The 26,528-nt window shown below is 62.2% G+C and overlaps 2 protein-coding genes across 9 annotated transcripts; one reads left to right on the forward strand and one right to left on the reverse strand.

The window, feature by feature from the left end:
• The first annotated feature begins 2,362 nt into the window (after nt 1–2,362).
• Nucleotides 2,363–6,146, forward strand: LOC309613394 (uncharacterized protein). 2 transcript variants are annotated; one of them, XM_082360159.1, is made up of 3 exons: nt 2,363–2,479; nt 4,655–4,892; nt 5,099–6,146. In XM_082360159.1, the coding sequence occupies exons 1-3, from the start codon at nt 2,365–2,367 to the stop codon at nt 5,274–5,276; spliced, it is 531 nt and encodes a 176-aa protein (XP_082216285.1). In that variant the 5' UTR covers nt 2,363–2,364; the 3' UTR covers nt 5,277–6,146. The 2 variants fall into 2 exon arrangements, with proteins under 2 accessions (XP_082216285.1, XP_082216284.1); XM_082360158.1 differs by having other exon boundaries at nt 5,295–6,146.
• NPEPL1 (aminopeptidase like 1) lies at nt 4,094–25,331 on the reverse strand. Of its 7 annotated transcripts, none has more exons than XR_014235701.1 (13): nt 25,065–25,331; nt 24,161–24,346; nt 23,428–23,595; nt 19,309–19,398; nt 18,777–18,858; nt 16,956–17,098; nt 12,320–12,397; nt 10,065–10,165; nt 9,227–9,350; nt 8,718–8,894; nt 8,143–8,278; nt 7,409–7,530; nt 4,094–6,669 (listed from the first exon to the last, which is right to left on the reverse strand). XR_014235701.1 is itself a non-coding variant. In XM_082360155.1 (13 exons), the coding sequence occupies exons 1-12, from the start codon at nt 25,212–25,214 to the stop codon at nt 7,411–7,413; spliced, it is 1,530 nt and encodes a 509-aa protein (XP_082216281.1). In that variant the 5' UTR covers nt 25,215–25,329; the 3' UTR covers nt 4,094–6,669; nt 7,409–7,410. The 7 variants fall into 7 exon arrangements, 5 of the variants coding, with proteins under 5 accessions (XP_082216281.1, XP_082216282.1, XP_082216280.1 ...); XR_014235702.1 differs by having other exon boundaries at nt 7,409–7,624; nt 8,143–8,253; nt 25,065–25,326; XM_082360155.1 differs by having other exon boundaries at nt 8,143–8,253; nt 25,065–25,329.
• Between the last annotated feature and the right edge of the window lie 1,197 nt (nt 25,332–26,528).

Genomic DNA, 26,528 nt, shown 5'->3' on the forward strand with positions numbered 1-26,528 from the left:
TTCCAGGTCTCTACCCTGCAACTCCAGCTGCCTGGGCCCTTCCCAAATCCTCAGCTCTGTCCCCCCTGTCGCTCAGGAGGCTCCCCGGGCTCTGATTGGGTTTCTCTGGGCTGTGATGCAGCCAAAAGGCCTCTGGGCCATCAGCTGGGGCAACTGGGCAGGCAGCTCATCGCATTTGCTTCCTTTCTCTCTGGGCTAACCCTCTCACGCTGCCTGTTTTCTAGTGTCCGAAAAGCATTGCATTCTATGTGTTTGTCTGGTTTTCTCACTTGCTTAATGCAGGAGGGTAACTCCAGTTCCTCCTCTCCAACCTGGCTGGAAATGGAGGTCAGACCCAGCCCTCGGGGGGTGTTAAACACTGGCTTTTTGCTTCTTTCCCGGCAGAACACCCCCTCCCCCGACCCCGGAACCGCATCACCATGACCGTCACCTGCTGGGCAACCCGGAGCTCCTCTCTCGCACACCCACCCGTAAGACTGCGGCTTTCTGGTGGAATTCCTGCCACCCCAAGGCTCCAGCAACTTTCTACTGTTGTCACTCTCCAGTTTCTTCAAATTGCTATCTTTCCCATTTGTTAAGAGTTTAGACTTGCCCGCCATGGGTCTTTCATGACCACTGACACCGTTTTGACCCTCTCAAGGTGGATGTTAGACCGTGTTCTTTTTAACTGATGGAGGGGCTTAAGTGCAGCTGATTAGGGCACTGGGGCCAGGTCACGTGACTGGGAAATGGCAGGGGCGGTGCCGGCAGGGCCACAAAACCTGTCCCACACGTGCCCTGTGGAGGAACAGGAATGTGGCGTCCACGACCGCAAAGGTGGCCATCAGCTTTTAGGGCCAGACACCTGGGAACCGTAGCCCCTAGGATGCTGGCTCTCACCGGCCCTCCTTAAACCTGGCCTCCACGGCAACTTGGTTGATCCCAGCCAACACTGGGTGTTGACGTGGGTTCCCTTCCGCGGATTGGAGGCGGGTGGCATGCCTCTGGTGACCTGCAGCCAGAGGGCTCTCTTGAAGGTGTCAATTCAACCTGCCTCTCACCTGCACAAAACACCGCCATGGCTCCCCTTGCTCTTTGAATAAAAGCTCCACTCCCGCCCGCGGCCCGCGAGGCTGTGCCTGCCCATCACACCCACCCCCCTGCCCTCGTCCCCACACCCCTCTCCCCCTTCCAGCCTCGCTGGCCTCCTTCCCGCTCCTCCAGCTTGTCACGGCCTTTCCCACCCCAGGGCCTTTGCACATGTGGTTCCCTCTGCCTGAAATGATTTCTTCCATCTTCTGCATCATTTAATACTCACTCATCCTTGCAATCTCAGCTCAGATAGCACTTCCCCAACTAGCCCTCTCCCCAGGGCCCCCTCTTAGAGCTGGGCCGTCCCCTCTGCTATAACTGTCGTCTGTGGGCTGTTTATTTATAGCCCATTTCCTTGCCAGAGCCGGGGAGGAAATGGGGCTGCCTTGTCTTCCATCCACAGGAGGAAACGGCGCCTTCCTCGGGGGGGCCCAGCAGGCTGGCGGGACTGTGCTTTGCCAGGCCCTTGCAACCCTGGCTGACAACTTGCCTACACACACACAAAAGAGCCCTTGACAGGCGAGAGAGGCATGGAGGGCCCTTGCCCTGCACTCGGCACCTTCTCCAGATGGTTCCCAGGACAGCTGGCAGGAGGGAGTGCAGGGCGTTTTCGTTCTGTGCTGTCTTCTTGGCTCGGGCGCAGAGGATGGCAGCTCCCACGTGTAGTGGGGTCCCTCTGCCAACTCACTCCTCGTGCAAGGCGGCCGGGCCACCTCCTGTTGTCAAAACACCAGGAAACCTTGATTTCGGAGACCTGCTGTACCTCCACCTGGAGCACCCCTTCCCTCCCCACCTTCAGACGGGGAAACCGAGGCTTGGGGGCCGGTGAGGGGCCGGGACAGGCTGGCCGTGTCCACTGTCCTCCTGTGCTGAGCGCCCGCCTTGGGCATCTTCACAGCAGCTTCCGGGTGGTGGGAGCACGAGGACCCGAGCCTGATGCCCGCTGGTCTCTTAGGCCTTAAATGATGCTCAGGTGTGCGGGGCAGGTGGGAGCCGTGTGCGCCGGCCCAGGTGCAATTCCAGGGCCGAGTGAGGCCCGGATGGAGGAAGGGCGCACAGAGGGCAGAGGGCAGAGGGTGGGTGCTGCCTGGTGAAGACCCCAGACTCCCCAGTGGCAGGATCCTTTGTCACCCTTTCCTCCGGCTTCGGGGACTGAGGGGCCCCAGGTGAACGCAAGGGTCATTCAGCCCCTCTTAGCAGGGAGCCCTGGCCGCCAGGCGGGAGGGAAGCTGCCCCACGCCCCTGGCTGGTTTGGTTCTCAGCATCGTGTCTCCTTTCCCTCCACCCTCAGGAATGTGTCTCTGGTCAGAAACGTGGAAGCATCCGGCAAACACACGGTGTGTTACACAGACGCGGCGACACGGGGCCAGCTGGTCCAAAGGCTCAGCCTCGCCAGGAGCGAGCCGGGGTAGGTGTCCCCTCTGCGCGCCGGGCGCGGGCGGGGGCGGCAGTGTGCGGGCTTTTCCTTGTTTAGGCAGCACTTTCCCAGGCGCATGGTGCCCCTAGGACACAGGTAACCGGCTAACCGGCTCCAGCTCTCAAGCCACGAAACAGGCAGGGTTGGGGTTTGAACCCAGTTCTGTCGGCCCAGAGCCCGTGAGCAGCACACTCAGATCACAGGAGGCCGGAGGGTCCAGGGCCATTTGACAGATGGGGAAACCGAGCCCAGAGCCCGGGGCCGCACACAGAGCTCCCGGGGGCATTTGGCCAGTGACGGGCCCCGTGAACTGGCCGCTTCTGTCTGGCCAGCCTCGGCCTTGAGCATCTGCGGGCTCACCTCCCTCTTCCACGGACCGGTGCACACAGGCCTGATGACTGCCTACCGCGCCCTGCGCTATGGGGAGGCCTGCCAGAGGTCAGAGGGCTCTGGACGGAAGGCGGAAATCATGCAGAGAGAGAGCCCGGCCCCCCTGGGCTTGACTCTCCCGCCTGCCCGAGACACACACACACACACACACACACACACACACACACACACACGCTTCCGTGCCCCGAGGTGGGAATAAGATAATCTGCTTACGAAATGCTAGTCTATTAGTTGCTAATGACACCTCCATGGTTGGTACAAGAAAGCGAGTGTTTGAGGTGGGATTGAGGGCCGCTTCTGGCCTGCGAGCCGCCTACAGCTCGGGACCCCTGGGTGCCGGGGGCAGCCCACCTCCAGCTTCCCACAGGCCAGCTCTGGCTCCTCAGCCAGAAGCTGGACCCCCCCCCCCAGGGCTGCAGGCTGGGAAGGACCCCACGAGAGGAGTGCCTGTCTCAGGGGTGCATACAGGTGGCACCTAATAAAGACTACTGGCCGAGGAAGCGCCTTCAGGCCATCCCCACACTGGACCAAACACGCTCGTGGACGCCACAGAAACTCAGCCGACCCATTAGAAGAAAGGGACAGTCAGGCATTGCAAAGGAGGCCACGGTCACGGAATTGGGGAGACTTTCTAAGCTGACTTGGGGGGGGGTCTGAGCCCCGCGGAGTTTCTCACGCAGCCAATAGGAACCCACGGTTTCAGATCGAGGCCCCTCGTGTTTGAACTACGCTAAGTGCAGGTGACTGTAAAGCGGGCCTCTGGATTTTTGTCTCTGACTTTGTTTTCCTGACTGAAGAATGCTCCCTGGACTCATCCCCAAAGCTCTCAGGACCACGGAGAGGACCGAAGCGAAAACGGCCCACCAGCTGGAAGTTGTTGAGGACCCATCCCGCCCTCACATCCCTGCCCCCGGCCTCAGATGGCGCTGCTGGGGCAGACAGGGGGTCGGGCAGGAGGGCACGAGGCAGCCCCCCGCCCCCGAGCCCTACCCGTGGGCCTGAGCAAGGCCCCTCGAGCCTGCCTGGCTCGGGCGCAGGGCTGAGCAAGCCGCTCGCAGGTTGACACTGCCTCTCATGTGCCTGGTGCCTGGTACTTTTCCAAGGGCTTTTAAACGCATTATCTTGCTGGAGGCTCATTTGAGGCGAGGCCTCGAAGCCAACTGGAGAACAGCTAATTTACTGAATCCCGAACAGAGAGGAAGCAGAAGGCGGTGAGTGTTTTTGCTGAATCTCAAACCAAAACAACCTTTTGTTAAAGAACAAACAAATAAACAAAACTGCTGAACATCAATTCGCCAGGGAACAGTCTGAACAGAGGTTCTGGGCAGAGCATCATGCAGCAAATTCCAACTCAACCAACGTGGATTGGGGGAGGGGGCTGGTGGGGTCGCGGATGTGCTCCTGGGGGCCCCGAGAGCTCTGAGGGGTGCGTCAGTGTGCACCAGGGGACAAGGCTGAACCTTCCAGCGAAACCACAACTACCGGCCCATCGGGAGGTACTGCCAGGGGCTGGCTGGGGAAGGGGCCTCCGGGTGGGGGGGCCCCTGAACAAGGCAGGAAAAAGGGGTGCATTTTGGGTGCAGGGCCAGGCTGCGCCCGAGTGGAGGCTGCATTGCCTATGGGGAGAGCCGGGGAGAGCGTCAGAGGTTTCGCTCCCCTGAACGTCCATCTCGGGCCCATCCGAGGCAAGTTCTCTGACGTGGTCACCTTGGGTGACACTGGGTCTTCCCGAGCCTGCAGACGTCCCCAGGGCCTGACGCTGTCTCTCCTGCACAGCCCACTCCCACGGGTCCTGGGACGTGGACCGCCTGGCCTTCTTCTGCAACCCCACAGTCCGGATGCAGCAGCTGAGGCCAGCGGAGGCCCTCACAGCCAGCCCGGCGGCCGAGTGGCGGGGTGTCCGGGAGTGGCGGCCAGGCTGTGACCAGAGCCGGGGCTGCGGCCAGGACATGGAGCTGGTCATCTTTAACGACAAAGTCAGCCCCTGGAGCCTGGGCTTCCTGGCAGAATACGGGTAAGGCTCCCCCGGCTCTAAGAACCTGCCTCATGCCCTGGGCTCTTCAGAACCTTCCGGTCCCTTCTCACTCCTGCTCCCCAGAACTGCCCCGGGGTGGGGGGCACAAGCCCCTGTTCCCTTGGCCTCAGAAACATACCAAGACGGTGGTTTACTGTCACACAAGCCACTAGCAGAAAGGGACATTCCCTCATTCCTGTCTGCAGGGTAACGTGTGTCTGCTCCACGGGTGCCCATCACCCCGCCCTCCAACCTCAGGCGGGGGCTGGAACCCCAGACCCACTCACAGGAGGCCTCGGGGGCCGTGAGCAGCTAGCACTCGCGCCCCTATCCAGCCGGGCTGAGTTGGGGGCTGTGACTGCTCTCCTGGGACAGTGGCGCTGACGGCCGCCCCCCACCCAGCCTCGTCGGGCTCTACGTGTCGGTGGTGATGGTCGCAGCCAAGTTCATCACGAGCACTTCCTTGGTATCGCCCGGTCCATCATGTACGACCAGCCGCCCGACGTGCACCGCGTGCTCGGGCTCTGCGCTGCCGTCTTCCTGGTCCGCGAGCTGGGCGAGCTGCAGCTGGAGCAGGAGCTGTCGGCCAGCCTCATCTTCCTGTACCGCTCGCCCGAGACCGTGATCAAGTGGGCGCACCGGCGCCCGCCGGCCCGCAAACCACCCTGTTGCCGGGGCTCCAGAGGGGCCGTGGGAAGCAGCCGTCACGTCCTCAGGCCCTTTGGCCTCGGAGAAGCAGGGTCTTTGCCTCAGCCCTGGGTCCCCCTGATGCCAAGCCCTTGCAGCTGCTCCCCAGCTGAGTCCGTGGGCCTGAGGCTGCCTTTGTGCCCGCACAAGGGAGACTCAGTTCCTCCCCTGCTCCCTGACCCTGCATCCTGCAGCCTCTGTGGGGTGGGTGGGGGGAATGGGGGGGGAAAGGACAGTGCCAGCTGCCTGGAGAAGGCGCTGGACCACCTCGGTGACCTCTGGATCCTCCAGGGCTTCTCAGGGGGAAGCTGGAGCGAGCTGCCTACTTCAAGGCCATTAAGCACGCTAATGACCCGTGAAGGCTCCTGGCCCCTCCGGCCCCTGCGCCTCCCTGAGCTCACAGCGCGGCCCACCGAGCGCCTTGTGACCACTATTATTGCGACTTAACACGTGGGCCACGGTTTTCCCAGATGGGGCTGGGGCCTCGGAGCCGCCGCTTGCCTTTCCCAGGCCCAGTCAGGGCTGTGCCCACAGCAGGCAGTTATTAAATACATGCTTGGGACCAAACCCAGAAAGGGTCACCTTGATTGTCAGGGCGCAGCCTGGGGACGAGTGTCCTGCAGCCACGTTCTCGCCCTCCCGTCCCCAGCAGAGGAGGCGTGGGCAGCCGCCTCCATGCCGGCTGGGGCCCGAGTCCCCGATCTCCTCCGCTGGGCCCAGGTCGGGGGTCTCCCCGAAACCTGGCCAGACCGGGCCCTTCAGCACCTAGGAACATGCCCGGGGGGGACCTTCACTTGAACCCGTACAACACTTGCCTCGTGATGTGCTCAGGGGGTCAGGACGGCCTTCCCTGCAGACTGCAGGTCGTGGGAAAGCCCTAAGAGCCCAAGGAGGCTGCACTCCGAACCCTCAGATCCAAGATGGCCCAGGCTGTGCAGGCCTGGACCCCAGGGCCCCAGGGTGCTTGCTCATCTGTAAAAACGAGGTTGACAAGCTGCATCTCAAAGCCAGATGCTGGTTTGGGAGAAGGTGGTGGCATCCCGGAGCCTCAGGCCCATGGGCAGGCGTCAGGGTTGCTTTCTAAAACGGGCTGGAGAGAGAGTGAGACGGAGGCAAAGATGTGATGTGGTTCAGCCATATTTAATTCCACCCCCAGTGAATTCTAAGGGGCCAGAGCAGAGCTTCCTCTTGCTCCATAAAATTGGGTCCCGAAGTAAGTCACCTCCATCCTTTCAAAGCGGAGGGCTGCCTGGAGGCAGCGGCAGCCCTGGCTGGAGCACGGGCCCAGACTCTCTGTAACGTGGGTGCCACGCGCAGGGCCCGGGCTCTCTGTAACGTGGGTGCCACGCGCAGGGCCCGGGCTCTCTGTAACGTGGGTGCCACGCGCAGGGCCCGGGCTCTCTGTAACGTGGGTGCCACGCGCAGGGCCCGGGCTCTCTGTAACGTGGGTGCCACGCGCAGGGCCCGGGCTCTCTGTAACGTGGGTGCCACGCGCAGGGCCCGGGCTGGACACTGGGCCACGGCACCCACCGTGGACCCTGAGCAGGGGCAGGCGGCCCAAGGGCCACGCAGCCCGGAGCGCCAGGGCCGCGCATGCACCCTGGGGCCCGGGGTCGTGCGGAGGCCCCAGCAGGGAGCACGGTCTGCAGAAGCTGGCGGCGAATCAAACAGAAACAAGCCCAATGCTGCCCGCTCGTCCCTCCCCGGGGCCCCGCCAAACCCTGAGCTGTCTCCTAAGACTTACAAGAAGGAGCCCTTTCCGTCACCACGACAACTAAAAACAAAACAAACCGAAGCTCATCTTAAGGTATAATCTTCCAATTGCTTACAATTAATCAGTGCAAAGTGAGGTAAAGAGCCCAGCGTCGCCGGGCGGGGCAGCCGCGTCACACGAGCCTGCGCTTCTTGGTGTCCCTCTCCGCGTCCCCCTCCTGGGCGTCCACCTCACAGCCTAGCGGGGACACCAGGTTCAGCAGAGGGTCCTCAGAGGCCCGGCCGAAGAGTGCCAGCAGGAGGGCCACACCGAAGCCCGTGGCCCGCTCACCCTGTGGGCGAGGGCAGTGGAAAACACATGCGGCCGAGCCAGAGCCGCTCGGCAAACCCGCCGCCGGGGTGTGGGTGGGGGCCCCTGGCTCCTGGACCAGGGCGTCTGCCCCCCACATGCCCCACGGCCCCCCTCCCTGTCCCGCTACACTCCGGGCCGGTGGGCGACGGGCTGGTCACACGGCCCTGGGCTCCCTGCCCCCAGCCCGTCTCCCTGGGGTGGGAAAGGGCGAGACCGAGGGCCCTGGGCCTCCTGCCGAGGACGGGTCGGCTGGGAAGGGCTTCACGCAGCAGCCACGCTGTTCCCAGGGACGAGGAGGCCAGAGGTCAGGGGGACCACAGCTGGCCGTGTGACCCTCACACACAATGTTTCCGATGAGCTCAGCCTGCAGCTCTGGAGCCAGAGAGGGTGGGGGCGGCCAGCCTGGCGGGGAGGGGCCGGGGAGGGGAGCAGAGCGGCCGGCCGGCCAAGCGAGTCCTAACGGGGGGAGGCAGGGGCACCCCTGGGGCCCGGACTCACGGCGTGCACGGGCGCGGCGATGTCCAGGTGGACCCAGACCCCGGGCCAGTCGAAGCCGATGTGCGAGGCGATGAAAAGGCCGGCGCAGGAGCTGGGGCTGTTGTCCCGGTCCTGCGGGAGGAGGATGGCCGCGACCCTTCGGCACCCAGCGGCGGGGACGCTGAGGAGGGGCTCGCCCAGAGCGCCCTCGGGGCTGCGTCCAGCTGGGTCCTCGCTGGGCGCCCCGCACCTGCTCCACCCCACCGTGCTCAGCGACCACGTGGGGAGCAGCAGAGAGTGACCCCGAGGGCCGTGCCCGTGGGCTACGGGGTCTGCCTTCATGCCGGGCAAGGGGGCGCCAGCAATAGAGCTGATGGGGGCGACGGAGGCAGGGCCCGGAGTGGGGAGGACGCCCTGGTGCCCGCCGAGCGGACGTGCCGGCAGCGAGACCGGTGAGCGGCGCGCCCCCACTTTGGATGATTTCTCCCCTCCCCCGACCAGAGCCCAGATCTGGGGCCTCGTGGGGGGACCCTGATCCGCCCTGCTGCTGTTTCTTGGGGTCGCTCTGACCCCGCTCCACCCTGCTCCACACCTACCGCCACTGAGTTCTTCATGTCGGCCACGGCCGAGGTGAACTCGCTGAAGTGCAGCTCCGGGCAGTAGACGAGCGGGTGCACCAGGTCCCCGCACTGCCGCCCGGCCTTCATGCAGGCCGCCTCCCACTCGGCACTGTTGGTGAGCACTGCCGCGTGGTACTTGCCCGTGGCGATGCCCTGGGGACGCGGGGAGAGATGGAGAGAGCCGGGGGTGGGGGGAGCGGAGGGTATCCAGGTCGGGGTGGCGGGGAACACCCAGGACAGGAGAGGGGCCGACAGAAAGCGAGGCAGCAAGGCAGCGAGAGAAGCCTGAGCGCGACCACCTGGGGGACGGTCCCTGTCCTGCCCTGACGTTCCCGCTGTGGTCCTCGGGCCCCGCGCACCTGCACCCCCAGGGAGCCCCGTGGGCCAGCTCCGACCCGTTACGCAGATGAAGGGACAGCAGACCCCGCCCCGCTCAGAGTCAAGGTGGCCTCCGGCTCCGCGGGGGCCGCTGCGGAGGGCCCCACCTGAGCTCCGGTCAGCGTGGCGATGTCCAGGATGATGTCGGCGCCCAGGTCCTTGCACGCGTAGGACACGCCATCTGCCAGCACCAGCCTGCCCTCGGCATCCGTGTTGTTGATTTCCACAGTCCTAGGGTGCAGCCAAGACCCCACTTAAGAGCCCCTCCTCCCTGTCCCCGACAGAAACGCAGTGCCAGCGTCACGAGCAAGGGGGTCTGGAGTGACACCCCCCCCCTGCTCCCGTGCCTCAGTTTCCTCATCTGTAGGATGGGAGAACAGGGTCGCCTGGGTAAAGGAGGGGAGGCGCGCCTCTCGGGGTCACCCTGGGGACGGGCACCCGTGGGAGGGCTGGGCGGGCGAGCAGACTCCGCTATTCCGACTCCGGGGCCCCCTGCTCCTCCAGATGCTGCCTGCTGTGACTTTCGAGCGTTTCCTTCTGCAGCTGAGAAGGAGCAGCCCAAGGGCTGATCTCAGGGAGGAGATGCAGGCAGGGCCCCCCAGTTGGGGGTCTGGGGGTGCAGGCTTCAGACACCCGAAGGACAGTACGCCTAAAGGTCGGAAAGGGCTTGTCCCCCTAAGGCAGGGTGGGTCCCGAGCCCCTGCGTGGCGCCCGACACCTCGCGCAGTGACACGGCCCCGCTCGCGGCCACCCTGGGGCCAAGCGGCTGCTGCCCAGGGGCTCCTGACACAGGGCGTCCTCCCCACAGCGTCTGGCCCCGGCCGGGGTGAGCTGGGCGCGGCCAGGGCTGCCAGCAGGGCCCTGGGAAGGGCCACGAGTTCCCAACAACAGAGACAACGTGAGGGGGGCAGGCACTGTGAGGTGGGCGGGCGGGGTCGGCCTTACTTTCCTGAGTACAGCAGGTGGATGTCGTCCGGCCTCGTGGCGCTGGGTCCCACCGAGTTCTCAGCCAAGCAGAACACGGCATGGAGAGTATCTTTGAAACCCTGCAGGCACAAGGGCAGAGGCTCCAGGTACAGGCTGGGGGTGCCGGCGGCGGGAGGGGGGAGGATGGGCCGGAACTCTCCTCTGATGCACCAGGACAGCGACAGACAGACAGACAGACAGGAGTCCAGGGAGCCGCGAGCACAGCCTCCGGCACTCCCCGTGGTCCTGGCGGCGGGCTCTAGGCCAGGGGTCCGCCACCAAAGTCCGTGCAATGCAGCGTTGAGCCCGGAAGCGGGGCTGAGCTGCCAGGTTTGAGCCCCAGCCCGGCCGCTCCCCAGGGGCCTCGCTCAGCCCTTGTCTCCCGCCCACACAGGGTGGCCAGCGGTCAAGGTCCCTCACCACACAAACCCGCAGATCTGCGAGCTTCCGAGGTTGGCCTTTTGTCTCTGGTGTTTGCGTGTGCCTGCGCTCAGGTTGCGTGTGCCGTCCCTGCCCGGTGGCGCGCACGGGGACACAGTGACCCCCGCCCGCGTGCCCCACCACGGAAGCCCTTGCGTGGACTCGCCTCCTCGCTCCCATTCTCACCACCCTCACCTCTGATTTCAGCATCTGTTGATCATTCTCACCTGAAACAATTACTACGCTGCTGTTTGCCAAACGGTGGTTTTCTATTTCTATCACTTCTACAGCAAGCAACTGGGCTTCTGCTGTGAATAAATGACTTATGCCTACCAGTATGACGTGTGGATACTTATTCTGTGGGTCACGATCTGTCACCATCGTTATGCATTTTGAGGCTCGTGTTGAGGCACGCTCCTTTTCTTAAAAAACCAGTTACAAGCGGAGCCTCCAGGCTTCGGCCCCTGTGGGGTGGGGACCCTCAGCACCCCATGGCAGCACCCCTGGCGTTGGAGGGTCCAGAGGAGTCCCGAGACCACTCACGGCCGCCAGCTGACGGATCGGCGTTAACTGCCAAGCAGCTCCCTGCACACAGGACGGGTCCACCTGCTGGGGCGCCTCCCAGCCTCCCTGTCTAAACGCCAGGACAGACCCTCCGCGGGCAGTCACCCGGGCCCCTCAGCAAAGGCTCCGGGCAGCGCGGCCACGTGAGCTCTCCAGCCACTCCCCCACGAGCTGACAACAAGCAGCGGCTGGGCCTTTCCCCTCGCATCCCTGTCGAGCTCATCCACCGAGGGGCCGGGCCCGGCTCAGCCCGCAGGGCCCCAGGCGGGCAGGTGAGGTGGGTGCTGCCCCCAGGCCGGGCCTGTGTGTGCCGAGCAGGGCGAGGGGACGAGGGCGAAGACCCCCTCCCCATCCCACACCTGGCTCCACAGAGGGGGGGCCACGCGCTGCTCCTGGGGGGCGGGTGCCGTGACCTGCAGCTCTGCCGCAGTGACCCCAGGGAGGCGCCCCGGCACCGTCGGGATGCCCCGGCCCACAGGTCGAGCCCTCCTTCCTCCCGGACTTTCTGCTCCCCTCTCGGGGGTGCCTGGGCAGAAACTATCTGCCAAAATCTTTTCACTGGAAGTTCACCCCTGGGAGCCACGCTGCTCAGGTGGCCCCTGTGGGGAAGGAAGGCTTGTGTCTGGTGACACGAAGGGCCGGGCTTCTCAGAAGCGCCCGAGGGAGCCACGCGGAGAGGGAAGTGCCCCTGGACGGCCAGTGTGCGCCCACCCCCCTTTGCTGGATAAACACCCTCTGCAGCTCCAAACGCCGGGGAGCAGCCACTGCTGCTGGCCCCTCAACAGCGCTCCCCTGGCTCAGGAACCGGGCTCCAGTCGTCGGCTCCACGAGGCCTGGCGTGCCCTGGGTGGGGAGTGCGGGCCCTCCGGCTGCCCTGGACGTCTGTGCTCACAGTGGCCACCCAGGCTACTCCAGGGCCGACCCCGGGCCCCTCCCGCCAAACAGCAGCCCGGCCCTCCCCAGACCCCGACCCTGAGCACCGGACCCCGAGTGTGAGCGGGCAGGCCGGGCGGGCAGCCTGTTCCACGGCGCCCTTCCCGTTTCGGTCCGGACGGGCAAGGCTCTCAGAACTCAGCGGGGACCCGAGAAGCCAGACGCGCAGGCGAAGGTGACACGCTTGGGTGGAGGAGCCCGAGGGGCCCAGTGCTGGGGTGCAGAGGAAAAGGGGCCAGGGGGCTGCAGAGGCTCAGGAAGGACGGGGGGCGGCTCTGGGGAGAAGGGTCGCGAGGGGAGGGCAGGGCCACACCCACCTGCTTGACGGCGGCTCGGAAGGCCCCCAGCACGGCCGCGGCGCCTCCGCAGTCCCTCTTCATCCCCGGCATGGTGGTCTGCGGGTGGCACAGAGGGGCGAGAGAGAGGTGGGCGGATGCTGATACCATGGCCCCCGCCCCAGCCCGTACACCAGGGCCCCGGAGGTGCAGGACCTGGCGCCCACAGAACCCAGGAAACGCCACTGGTAGCCTGGGGTCCCCTAGAAGCAACGAGAAGCAAGGGCCAAAGATGCCAGGGTGCCTCTGGCTCGAGCAGAGCTTTGGGAGTTACTGAAGGGAACTGTGCGAGGGGGGAGGGGGCGGGGGAGACGTCCAGAGCTGGCGGATTCGCCGTGGCCTGGCTCCTGGCTAGGCCATGACCAAGGGCCCCGTCCAGGTTAATGGGAGCTCTTCCCAAATGTCACCGGTCACTGTGACATCACCAATCCCACCCCCACCCTGAGGATACCTGCCACCCGCCCCAGTTCGCGTCTCCGGGGTGACGGGTCTAATGGGAGGATCACTGGAGACAGAGGCACCCTCCGGCCACAGAGGTAACACGATTTTCTATAAGCTAGCTGAGAGCAGCTACGCGTTTTTACATTCTATAGGTTCCCAACACTAACTGATAGGTTCGTATTTTAAATTAACAACAGGTCATCGGATGTAAGGATTTGGGATTGAAAGGTACCGAGTGATTTTTCTGAACCCTTATTGGATTACGTGAGCCTCGAGTTTTAATAGAAAGTATTTTTAGATATAAACGGAGCTGCTTTTACAATTAAGTTGAGTGAAAATGACTCAGCTAGCACTATTGAAAATAAGCCATCTATTTTGACCTAATCTGCGAGAAACCACAGGATTGTTTAAATGGAAAACCGGGGCCTCAGACCTAGAATCAAACCCCTTGCAAAATGGCCACACAGAAAATGGCTCGAGATGGTCACTGAAACCCCGTGATCCCCTGTCATGGGCAGAACAAATGTCCCACCAAAAACGCAGCTCAACTGACTGTGTCAGCTTCTCGGACCCCACCTGGCGTTCCTGTTTTTATAAGAGAAACGATTTCCATGGTAACGCCTTGGTCACTGGTAGGCTGACACTTGCACCAATGGGGCAGGGGTAGTGATGGCTGGAGCCGTGGCCCGGGGCCCCACGGGACCTGGCGGTCACTGGATTCACTTCCAGGCCTTCCGGGAAATAAGGCACTGCCCATTTCACTCGAGTCTCCTTGCTGAGGCAGTAAATGATTAACTTTTCAAAATCTCAGCCGTTGAGTACAGCCGTTCCCAACACCGTCTGTGATGAGATGCAAGGTGCCGGGAAGGCCCTGCTCTCTCTCCCCGACGCCCGGCAGTCGGTCACGGTGGGTCGGCTGGAGCCCAAGTGGGAGCGGGCCCTGAGTCTTTCCTGAGCTCAGCAAGCCTCTGTTCTTGCAAACACCATTGTACTTGGAGGAACCACTGACAGATGCTGGGGACCCAGACTCAGGTATCTGCAGACATTTTCTCAAAAACTATCAAAGTGAGCCTCTCACCTCCAGGAGGGCAGCCGGCATTGCTTGGTGCCAGTGGTAAAATTTGAGCTGTCAAGCGAAAGTCAGAATTTTGGAAAACTTGTATCTGCCTCCATGATGGCTTCCTAACACTCACCTTTTTACATGAGATAGATGGTGATATTAACGAATGTGGTTTTTAAAAATATTATATAATGAAATGTGTCAAAATCTGGAGGTTCTGCATAACTCTGTGAACAATATTTTCCAAATGACCCATATCATGTGTGATATGACAAAATCATACATTCAAAGTTCAAGACAGACCTGTAGATTTCAACGTAGCAGAACACCAAAGCTCACAGGCACGGTTTCAGATTCCACATCATAACTAACCTTTCAGAAACTCCCACCTGTCGAGTTTTGGTGTAATAGCAAAGAAGAATGTCCTGAGTTACCTGAAGAGGGTACTAAAATGCTTCTCCCTTTTCTAACTACAAAAGGACTGAGGCCAGATTTTCTTTTTATATTTCAACTAAAACAGATCACAATAGACTAAACGCAGAAGAAGATACGTGATCACAGCTGTCTTCTATTAAGGCAATGGTATGCAATGGGGTCATATTGTTATTTTTCAATGAATTAATACACATCTTTAAAATTTCCCAGTTTTAATTTCTAGTAGGGTAAATACCAGCAGACATCACCCTTATAAACAAAATCTCTTTGGAATCAATACTTGTTAAGACTGGAAGGGATCCTGAGTCTAACACACTTGAGACCTGTTAATTCATGCTGATCCTGATTTGCCTTGAGAATCTTTGAAAACCGGGATTGTTCCTGCAAAACTGGGAGAGGGTGCCACCAGCAAAATGACTGATTTCCAGGAAGCCCTGCTTCTCACTCCCGCCCTCCAACAAGCCAACATCCAAATGAGCCTGAAATTCTGCCCCCCAGAACTCAGGGCAAGAGCCCCTATCAAGGGTGTGGGCGGGGGACCAGCACCAGGTGCAGCTAGAGGGGCACATCATCTGCAGAGAATTTAAAACGGTAATAAACCGACTAAAAGTCAGTCTGCCCGTTGTCATCAGTGGAAAAAGATTCCTCCTGTTGTTGGCTGAAGCGAGTCCTAATCACATAAATAAAAGCTTCAAATCCACCTATGTTAACTCCTACGGCATTAACTCCAGCAACACTATCCTACACGGATACTAATCACTGCCAGGGGCGCAGACTCCGCGAGGTGCCCTGGTTCCGAGTCGGGCGGGCTCGGGAGGCGGCCGGTCAGTGTGCACGGCGCCTGTGATGGCGAGTTCCTGCCTTCGGATGGTGCGCTCGGAGTGAACCCCAGGGAGCAGCGAGCCTCCTTGCTGCCCACAGTCTCGGGGAACCACTGGAGTCGTGGTGTTTAAAACGTTTTTACTCCACAGACGTCTGAAAGCTGCTGGAGTTGATCTCAAAGGACCAGAGACATGGACGCTATACCAATTTTGGGAGCTTCTTGGGAAATGGGATTCTTAGCAGTCACTGCCGAGGGACCCTACTGTTGGAGACTTCCCCTGAGTATTTGTGTATCAGTTGCTTCATGTGATAGAAACTCTTCAAAATTAAAATTAACTGTGTTGTTTTGGATCAACTATGAGTGAACACAGACTGACCGATCTGGTACCTCTGTCTAGTGAACATAAAGATGTGAAGATGACCAATGTTGATAAAGTCATCGACAAATCCGCAGAAGCTAAGGCCTGACAGCAGAGTCTGATGCTGGCATACATCACCATGAGAGAACAACATGGAGGTATCAGTTTTTTTCTATCAAAAATGACATTAACGCTATTTTCTTTTTTTTGGCTGTACCTCACAACATGTGGAACTTCCCTGAATAGGGATCAAACCCATGTCCCCTGAAGTGGAAGGTGGAGTCTTAACCACTGGACCACCAGGGAAGCCCACATTAATGCTGTTTAAAAGTGTTAATGGATGACTGTTTTATTTGTACTATAACATTCATTTTTAATTTTTTATTGGCATGATAATATATATGGAATTCGGTAAAAGGGAATTCACTATCGGGGAATTCACTACTGCTGTCTGGTTTTTTTAAACATTTATTATTTGTTTCATTTCCCGATTAGTCCTGAAAATAATTTTGTTGTTTAGAAGAGGAGGGATGTTAAAAAAAAAAGATCATCCACTCTAGGTACCAAATACAGAAGTGCAAAAACTAGCAGCACAAGCCCTACCCTAAATAGCAGCTGACCCTGGTGTGTGACGTCAGAGGAGCGGCAGGGGGTGGTGGGGCCGGCGGCTAACCAGAGGAAGGAGGCGCGTCCACAGGGGCAGCTGCCGCTTAGCTCCAGCACGATGCCCCCAGGTGCGAACGCAGGACCAGCGCTGCCAGGTCCTCTGAGTTTACAAAAGGTAAGAGACCCAGTCCCGTGAGAATTCTTCCTGTTTTTAAATGCTGGTACCTAATTCAGATTTTAAAACACCATCTGGGCCAAGAGGACGCGTCTGAGAGCCACGCGGGCTGCCAGTCGTCAATGTCTTCCCTGCGCGAGCTTAGCTTGCGCTCAGCCGTCTAAAGCTCCCTCTCTGGGATGGCTGACTCCGCTCTTCCAGGTCTCCTTCCCAGTTTCCCCCTAGAGCCCAGCCCAGGCCTGGAGCACCTGCATGTGGGGTGAGCAGATGAAGACACCTCTCCTCCTCCTCCTGGTGCAGGGCAGGCCCCCGGGCGTGAGGAGGGGCCACCCTTAAGAGAGACTCTGGGACTTGCAGCCTCCCAGCAACGCTCCCAGGCGCCTGGCTTCCGGGCCCAAACTCCCCTCCCTTGAACCAGGGCGTCTGCTTTCCGAAGGTCTCGTGAGGACCACCACTAAGCATCCTCCTGGGGGACCTCAGACGGTCGTGGAGACGGTGGGCGTCTCCCCAGGCCCCTTCCTTCTTCTTCTCCAGATTTTCTGTTTCCTGCCTCCTGCCTGAAGTGAGGGCGTGAAATCGTCTGCCTCTCGGGGGACTGGGCCCCACGGCCTCTGCCCTGGACGCCCCGACTCCGAGGCCCAGGAGCCTTGCTCCTTCCTCCGACGCCTGAGAAGGGGCCCTCCCGCCCGGCCCCGCCCGAGCCCCAGCCCCGCACCTCACCTTCCCCTTCATGCTGAGACCCCCGGTGTCGTAGACGATGCCCTTGCCCACCCACGCGATGGTCTGGGTGGCTCCGTCTGGGGTGTGGCTGAGGACGGCTAGGGCTGGGGGGTGGAGGGCAGCCTTGCCCACACCGTAGATCCCTAGGGAAAGCACAGGACACGTCAGCGAGGCGCGGGCTGGACCCAGCGGAGGACTCCCGGAAGCCCCCCAGCAACACTGCTCTCCCCCCGAAGCAGCCACTGGCCTGTGGACGTTCCTCCCGGAGAGCTCCCTGCCCCCTCCCGCCCCCTCCCGCCCCCTGGCCGGTGTGGGATCGGGGAAGGCAAATGAGTTCACTGCCCTGGGACTGCAAATGAATTCTACACAAAGTATTGTGAGGCAAGAAAACCCGCTGAGAGAAAAAATATTGTATCATTTCCAGAAAGACGTGAACAGGATTGCAGAATGAAACGATTTCTGGATCATTCTTCAAGGCCGCTCCAGCCCCTGCTCGCCCTCCCTTCCCTGACCTCTCTGTGTACTCACGATGGACCTCCCTTTCCGACCTCGCTCCCACCACTGCCTCACTGTTGGTTTCTATGCCCCACCTTCTCAAGAAAACTGTGGCTTACTGTGGGCACAACCCATGCCTCAAGGTCCCCCAGTAATCGAACTGAACAATCGTAGCAACCAGGACAACAGGCAGTAATAGCTGCCTGACAAACTCCTACTCATCCTGCAAGACCCGCTGCAAACGTCACCTCCTCTGTGAAGCTTTCTGACTGAACTCCCTCTCCCTCCACTAACACGTGCCCACAGATTCCGCCCCTGGGCATTGATGATCGTGTGGATCCCCTCCCCGAAGTGGGGGCAGGACTGCATGTCTCGGTTCCTCTGGGTGTGGCAGAGATGACAAGACCACTTCCAAGATTAGGTGACAAAAGAAGACCTTGCCTCTATCTTGCTTGCTCTTTCTCGTCTCTTGCTCGGAGACCTTGCTCTGAGAGAAGTAGCTGCCACGTTGTGAGCTGCTCAAGGACAGGCCCACAAGACAAGGAACAGCCAGTGGGTCCCGGAGGCCTGCTGGCAGGGCCGTGAGTGAGCCCTGCTGGGAGCACGTGGCCAGCCCCACTGGGGCCTTCAGATGACCGCAGCCTCGAGAGACGCTGGGCCGGAACCAGCTAAGCCACGCCCGATTCCCCACCCACAGGACTGCAAGACAACGGGACACGTGTTGCTTTCAGCTGCTACCTTCTGGGGTAATTGGCTTTGCAGCCTCAGGTAACAACAGTGACCTTCCCAGCCAGACAGAAAGCTCCTGTCCTAGTCGTCACCCCATCTCAGTGCCTGGGAGTTGGGGGAGGACGGACCTGGCAATCAGGAAAGGCTCTCTGAGGAGGTGGCCAAGACGTGCAGGGTAAGATGGCCCTATCGTGAGACTACCTCGGGGGAAAGCATCCCAGACAGAAAGGGCCGCAAGTGCAGGCCTTGATGTGGCCGTGAACTTGTGTATTCGAGGAACAGAGAGGCCCTGCTGGGTCAGCCAGGGAGCCAGGACGGCAGCATGTGGGAGGCGGCAGAGCGAGTGGGCGGGGGAGGCCTTGGATCCTGAGGCTTCCAGGATCTGAATCAGAATCTGAATCGCTGCCTCCTCTCTCCCCCACAGATGGTCTGCTTCCCAGCGTCTGGCCTCGGGGCTGGATGCGGGCTGGGTTCCTTCAGGGCGAAGCTTAGGGCGAAGCTTGGGACGACACACCGTGCGGCCTGGTGCCCCCCTGCCACCCAGGTACCCCGGGCCGCTCCTGAGGCCACGATCCGCGAGGACCAGCCCCGACCCACCTCCAAACCCTCTCGTCTTCAGCTCCTCGTCCCGGATAACGGTTGGGACGATCCCCAGTTCTTTTCCAACTTTCTTAATCTCCTGGATGTGTTCATGGAAAAAACAACAACACACAAACACGTGAAGACGGCTTAAATCAGGGCGAGGCCAGGGCCTGGGCCAGGGGTGAGCAGATGCCTTACGGTGGGAGAGGGATGGGCCCGGATGCCGTGGCTTTGACTCTTGGCTCTGAGCACGATTGAGCCCAGGAGAGGCGGCTCACCCTCCAAACTCTGCGATTTCCTGCAGCTCATGGCTGGAGTCCTGCTGAGGGGCCTTGGGGAGGAAGCTCTGTCCTCCCTCCACCCTCAGCTGAGGCCTGGGGGCCCCTCGGCTCTGGATGGACGGCAGGACTCTGTCCGCAGCAGCCCACGGCTTCCCCAGACGAGATGCAGAGACTGTGGACCATCCCCCTGCAGCCCTGGGTTTCCTGACTCTCCCTGAGGTCTACCGACACCGTCCCAGTCCCGGCAGGACCCCAGGGCTACGAACCTCGAGGAAGGTGTCTGTGTCCATCTCGTTGCAGGGCGTGTCCACGATGCGGGCTGCCAGCCGCACGCCTTCTGTGGCGCTTGTTAAACACTAGGAGAAACAAAAGGCCGTCACTGGGGCCCTGGGACCAGGTGGAAGGCATCCCTCCTCATCCAATGGCCAGGGGCCCAGAGGTGTCAGAGGCACACGTCACCCGGGGGAGGTTGCAGGGCTGCTGCCAGGGGAGCGAGGGCAGGTGGAAGGGAAGCAGAAGTTTGCCCGTGACCCCCCAGCCGTCTACAGGAAGTCCAACGCAGCTCCAGAATCACAGAGGAACCCTTCAAGTCTGGCAGCCTGCGTGGCCTACATGGGGCCCACCTTGCTTTCTAAACCTCATCTCCTGCTACGTACACCCCTCATCCAGGTGGCAGGTGGCCCTCCTGCCTGGCTCTGAACACACGCTATGTCTGGCCTCAGGAGGAGGTACTGCCCTCTGTTATGGACTGAATGTCCTGAAGCCCTGACCCGCAATGGGATGGTATTAGGAGATGATCAGGTTTCAATGAGGTCAGGAGGGTGGGGCCCCATGATGGGATGACTACCCCTAAGAAGAGGACACAGCAGGCTTCCCTGTTGGCGCAGTGGTTAAGAATCCGCCTGCCAATGCAGGGGACACGGGTTCAAGCCCTGGTCCGGGAAGATCCCACGTGCCGCAGAGCAACTAAGCCCATGAGCCACAACTACTGAGCCTGTGCTCTAGAGCCCACGAGGCACAACTACTGAAGCCTGCGTGCCTAGAGCCTGTGCTCCGCAACAAGAGAAGCCACCGCAACGAGAAGCCCGCGCCCCGCAACGAAGAGCAGCCCCCACTCGCCGCAACGAAGAGCAGCCCCCACTCGCAGCAACTAAAGAAAGCCCGCGCGCAGCAACGAAGACCCAATGCAGCCAAAAATAAATAAATAAAATAAATAAATTTATAAGAAAAAAAAGAAGAGGACACAGCAAGAAGGTGGTGGTCTGAAAGCCGGGAAGAGATCCCCTCACAGGACCCACCGTGATCCTGGACGTCCTAAACATGTGCTGTTCAAGCCCCCCATCTGTGGGCTGTTGTCATGGTGGCCTGAGCAGACCAAACGACTCCCCTTCTCTTGCCAAGATCCCAGCTACGCTTTGAGGTACTTCTCAAAGGCCATATCCTCCAGGAGCTTCTCTGGATCCTCCCAATGGAGAAAAGGTCCCTGGGCCCGCTGGGGAGGCGTTTTTCTCACGTGGGCCCCATGTGAGTGTCACAGACCCCCACCCTTCTTCCTGGTCGTCTGATGTGACACTGCTCTGGCCACAGGGCCAGGAGGGAAGGACACAGACAGACCGGCCTTGTGCACCGACCCAGCGCCCAAAGGGGAGCAGGAGCCTGACACCGTCCACCGCGGGAGGCACTGCAGACGGGGCACATGCACACGCAGAGGTCATGCTCATCCCCAAACCGGCTGTCCCCTCTCCCCTCGCAGCTTCCGCCAAGAACTTCCGTCCACCCGCGTCAGCCCTGACGCTCGGCTTTGCCTCCTGCCCCACCTGGCCCTCCAGCACCCACCTCCAGGCCCTGGCTGCCTTTCCCAGTGCAGGGAAGAGGCAACATCAAGAGAGAGGCGCAGCGGGGGTTCGGCGGGGGTGAGGCTGGCATCCCGTTTCTCGCCGCCTCTTCCAGCCCCGCGGGGGCGGGGAGGGCAGGCTCTGGGTCCACAACGCCAGCCCAGCCACCCTCCAGGCTGTCCCGAGATAATTAAACCCTGGTGCCTCGGAGGCAGAGACCTGACGGCTCAGATGCGAGATGCGCCGTGTAGCCCGCGCTGCCTGGCAGCGGGCTCTCCCCCAGGAGGGCGCGGGTCTCTGTCTGTGGGGGGTTGCACAGACCTGTGGCCGCTGTCGGGGAGGCGCGTCAGTGCCGGCCTCACGGACCTTGTGAGCGCAGCGGAGGCCCAGGTGCGAGGGCGCACCTTTGGGGTAGGAGCCTGCACCTCACTGTGCCTCAGTTTCCTCATCACGAAAGCAGGACCATCCGTTCACTCACTCATTCATTCCATCCACGTCACGTGAGCACCTACTGCGCGCCAGGCCCCACACTAGACTCTGAATTCAAAGATGCCCAAGGGACTCAAGTCCAGCAGAGAATCACAACACATTGTCCCACTAGATGCCACAGAGAAGGAGGGTAGGAGAGGCCACAGAGATGGGGTCTAGGCGGTCCCCCTGGTGAGGGAAAGGCCAGCCGGGGTGTCAGAGCCTCAAGTGCTCACGATCCAAGACAGAAGAGAAAGAAGGCTGACGGACGGCGGCCGCGGTTTAAGCCTGGCTCTACCCCATGCTGGCGTGGCCCCGGTAAGTCACTTCATATCTCTGAGGCTCAGTTTGCTCCACTCTAAAGTGGGGAGAGTAACAGAACCCACTTCACTGGGCAGTTGTGAGAATTAAGTGTGTGCGCACACGTGTGCTTGGAGCAGCGCCTGACACCTGACAAGCACTCGCAAAGCGCCGGCCCCTGCCTGGTTGTGAGGCAGTGGGAAGTGGAACCGGAGGGGGGCGTCTGGAGGCAGCGAGGCCGGTTAGGAGGCTGCCGCCGTGGTCCCAGAGAACAGTGGGGTGCATGTGGGCAAAGTAGGATGGGTGGGATGTAGGGCCCAGGGAGACCCTTCATCACATACAAGGCCGGTGCGGGGATTATTATGCACAGGACCAGGACCCTGCCCTCCCAGCATTGGGCTGGGAGACTCCGATTCCAGCGCAGGGCACAGAGGCTAAACTCAGATGTGTCATGTCCGGTGCGGACGGCTCTCGGCTGGCAGGGGGCCTGGCAGTGTGGGAGAGGCCGGGCCAGCCAGGATGGCCAGGCCTCCCCGAGGAAGGGATGTGGGCAGAAGCCGGACTGAGACCAGGCAGAACCAGAGCCGGAAGGGCCCTGGAGAGGGGCCCTGAGCAGGACCGGGCTTGGCGAGGCCAAGGGACAGCAGGAAGCCAGTCCCTGTGGCTGAGGGCAGGAGGAGAGGGGCTCGGAGCGGGTAGCGGATGCTCAGGTCTCCAGCCCCAGCCCAGAACTCAGAAGGAACTCCCTGGAGCGGGAGGGAAGGAGTGATCATTGGTGTCCAACTGCAGGCTGGAGCCCAGGGGCACTGAAACCACCCAGAGAGGAGGGAGTGAGGCCGGAATGCCCCCATGGTGGTGGCGGGGGGCACAGAGGGAATGCGGAGAGGGCGGGGCAGGCGGGAGGGGTACGGGGAGGAGAGAAGGCTCAGGCTCCTGGCTGGGCGGGTGCCCTACAAGGAGGGATGACCAGTGCTCAAGTCAGGCAGATGTGGTCCTTGGAAAACAATGTCAGGAAGGGGGTGGGCGAACTCCATGCTGGTGGGCTGAGGGGGGAAAGGGAGTTAAGACAGGCAAAGCAAGCGGACCACGGGAGGTGAAGGGAAGAAAAAAGAGGCGCTGTCTCAGGAGGGCAGAGATGAGGCACATTGCCTCCTCCTAGGGGACAGAATCCAGGTGGAGGGGAAGCAGTTACAGACCTGGGGGCACACAGCGGGTGAGGGGGTGCTCAAGGGGCCTGAGACAGAGTGACGGGTGAGGGAGGGCAGGGGAGGGGAAAGGACCACCTGAGTCTGGTGGTTGGAGCGGGGGCTGCAGGTGGGGAGGATGGGACCACAGCACCACTGGGCTGGGGGGGTCGCCACGGGAGGGAAACTGGCAGTTGGCCCACACAAGGACTTCTAGGTTGGAAATCACTTCCAGCCTCGCCGTGCCTCAAAAGGATCAAACGAAGGAGGATCAAATGAAATAACACATGTAAAAGCACACCATAAAGGGTAACGCGATATATACACGGGCAGGATTATTAGTATCGAAACATGAAAGCGCCCGGCACGGGGCAGGTGCTCGATAAACACTGGCTGAACAGAACCGAACCCTGAGAACAAGACCACCCTGGGGGGAGGGGGCCCGCTGCCCGGCTTTGGACAGGCCCCGGGGGGCCTTCTCGGGAATTCCAGCAGCCCTGTCCTGTCCTCCCAGGGAGTGGGAAAGAGAGCTCTGCCCAAGCTGGGGGGCGGCGGGGAGTGCGGCGCGGGGACCCGGTCTGAGCTTCCAGACACCCACTTGCAAAGTGGACACTTCCACTGGCCCGTTGTCTTGTCCCACCAGGAAAAACTCCACCGTGACGGTCTTCTCCGGGCGCCGTGATGCCCCCGAGCGCTGGGTGAAGAGCGGGAAAGCGCGGGCCAGGGCACAGGCCGAGGCGAAGGCGTCCGACCGCTCACAGACCATCTGCAGCACAGAGAGTGGAGCTGTGGTGAGGGGGAGCGAGGCGGGGTTGGGGGGGGGGATGGGACCCAGGGCCCAACCCATGGGAGCCGCCATCAGGAAGTGCTAGGGCCCCAGAGCTGGGTCAGAGGCCACTGTGGAAACAATCTGGACGGAGATGCCCCAGCAAAGCCATCATCCCAGGGGCCTTCCCCGGAATCACTGTCCCACGGTGTGAGAAAGAAAATGTCAGCCACCAGATGGGGTCAACTGCCTCCCGAGACAGGAAGGCAGGACGTGCAGCGATGCACAGCGGACACAGGCTCAGGAAGCCTGGGTCTGAGTCTCAGATCTGCCACCCAAGCTGATCTGCGGTAGACCGTTCCGTCTCGGGGCCCTCGGTATCCCCGGCGGCGGTAAGGCCGGGGTTGCACTGCGCGGTCGCGGCGGCATCGTCCGCCTCGGGGATACCGTGGGCCGGAGCGCTCTGCGGTCCGGAGGGCTGAGCCACAGGCCCCGGCCAGCAGCCAGCACGCAGCGACCCGAAGCTCAGGGGCCCGTGCGGGGCCAGCCCCTCAGAAGCACTCACCAGAATGCACCGATGGGTGCCCGGCGGCAGGCAGGTCCGCACGAGCCGGGTGACGAAATGCGCGGCCGAGGGGCTATTGTGCCGGCTCACCTTGGAGGGCAGGGCGGCCACGGTGGCGTAGCTCAGGTAGAGGGGGCAGCTGTCCGTGGGGCTGGGGCTGAGCGTGCTCAGGGCAGCCTGCCAGAGCTGCATCACAAGGGGGGACACAGGACAGACACCCGCCGTTACAGGGCCGCCGGCCAGGAGCCCTGCGCGCGCGCGCCTGCCTCACTTGCTAAAAGGGCACTTTTGCAGCCTCCCCGCGGCACCCAGGGTCCCTAATTAAGAAGTGTCACATCTCACTAGATAAGCGCTGTGTGCGTCGGCTGGCGCGCGTCCACCCTCGTGGGATTAAACAGTGGGGACTTAAACGGCCAGGCTGGAGGCTGCTCTGCTACAAACGCTGGAAACCTGCACTGGGGTGGTACGCAGCCAGGTGCCCCTGGAGGGGGGCGGGCGGCACCACCACAAGGGTTCTGGAAGGCGGTGTCAGGGCCGCGCAGGCTGCCGGGCCCGGCCCCTCAAGGGCACTTCCTTCGCGCCTGGTCGAAGGGCAGGCCAGCTCTGCCCACGAGCCTGCGGCCCGGGTGGGTGCGGGGCGCGCGCGGCCTCCGGGCGGGGCTGCTGGACGGGAGCCCGCTCCTCTGGTTCCTGGGAGGCGGGCGGCCCCGGGCCTCGCCGGCCGGCCTGGCCTGCTGGGCGCGCCCAGGCCGTTGGGCCGTTGGGCCGCTGGGCCGGCGGGCGGGCAGGCTGGGGGGCGCCGGGCGGTCGAGGCGGGGCCTCCGCGGCCTCCCCGCCGGCCCGGCCCCGCCCGGCCTCCGCTCGCCGGCAGGGCGGCGCATGGCGGCCGGCGCGGCCCGCTCACCTCCTCGGTGACCCGGGGCAGCAGCTTCCCGCGGACGTGGCTCCAGGGCACGCGGTGCAGGTGGTGCAGCTGCCCGAGCAGCAGCAGCGGCCGGCTCTGCGGGTCCGCGTCCCCGGCGCTCGCCTGGAACTGCAGCCCCACGTTCGCCATCTTCGCCGGCCCGCGCCCCCGGCCCCAGCCACCGCGCCTGCCCCGCTTGGGCTCCCGCTCCGGCCGGGCCTCGGCGCCGCCCCGGCCCTGCCCGGCCGCCGGCCCCGCCTCCCCCGCCGCTCCGGGCCGCTCGCGAGACGTGCAGGGCCCGCCCGGGGCGCGAGGGGGCGCCGGGCCGGCGGGGCGGGTTGCGGGGGGGGGGGGCAGGCCCGGGGCGGGCGGCCCGGGGCGGCCCGGACCTGCAGGCCCCGGCCCAGGGCGAGCCCCGAACCCCGCCAGGCCCCGCGCCGCAGGCAGTAGGCCCAGGCCCGGCCCCACCAGGCCCCATTCCCGGCAGGCCTCTAACCGCGGCAGGCCTCTAACCGCGGCAGGCCCTGACCCTGGGGCAGGTCCCGACGTGGGTCCTTGTGCGCAACTGAGGAAACACAGCTCTCCGGACGGCCATTCCGGGAAGGGGCCCCCCCAGCCCCAGCAGGCTGCTAGCGGACCCTAGTGCACCTGAGCTCCAGCAGGTCCTGAGCAGATGCAGGCCCGACCTCAAGGCCACCCCAGCCCGTCCACCAGACCACAGTCCAGGTGGGCCCTGAGCCAGCCCAGCCCCGAGGAGAGGCAGGCCTCCCAGGGGTCTCTGAGCAGCAGTGGTGGTCCAGCTGGACCCCTCCCGGAGCCCTCGCCACACCCTGTCGCGTTTGGACTGGCTGGGTGATTCTTGGATTCGGGCCAGCTCCCCGTGGCACGCGGCCCCTCTGGCGTGCTGGGCAGTGTGCAGAATCCCCTCATCCTCACTCAGTGGGTTCCTGAACCTTTGTCAGACCCCCAGGATTTGCCAGGCCTGTCCTGGATGTGACGAGGGCACCGGGGACGGGGTGTCCATTCAGGCTGCTGCTTCTGGGATGGCCACTTAGGAAGCCAGGCGTCACCTTGCCTGCCCAGCCCTTTGCGAGAAGCTGTCCCTGCGGCCTCCCACCCCGCTTAGGGAGAGAGGAGGGGCAGCCAGTGGCTTACAAGACCCCTGAGCCCACCCCTCTCTGAGGAGGCAAGGCTAGTGGAGGGGCCCCCAGAGGGTGGGGGGGGCGACCGGTGGATGGTGAGGGTGCGTGGCTCCCGCTGCGGCTCAGGTACGAGGGTCCGGGCGTGGGGACCCAGCTGAGGAAGCTCTGCCAGGAGTCATTTAAAAATAAACACCTGTCACTCCATCCCGTGCACATCCTGATTGCTCGAGGGCCTTTGGTGGGCACCCCTCTCTGCTACCTCAGCTAGTTCCATGCACCAGTCCTCTTATATTTAGAGTCTTCTCTTCATCACCAACCTTAA

The sequence above is a fragment of the Balaenoptera borealis genome (assembly GCF_965194805.1).
Source record: "Balaenoptera borealis genome assembly, chromosome: 16".
NCBI classification, from domain to species: Eukaryota; Metazoa; Chordata; class Mammalia; order Artiodactyla; family Balaenopteridae; genus Balaenoptera; species Balaenoptera borealis.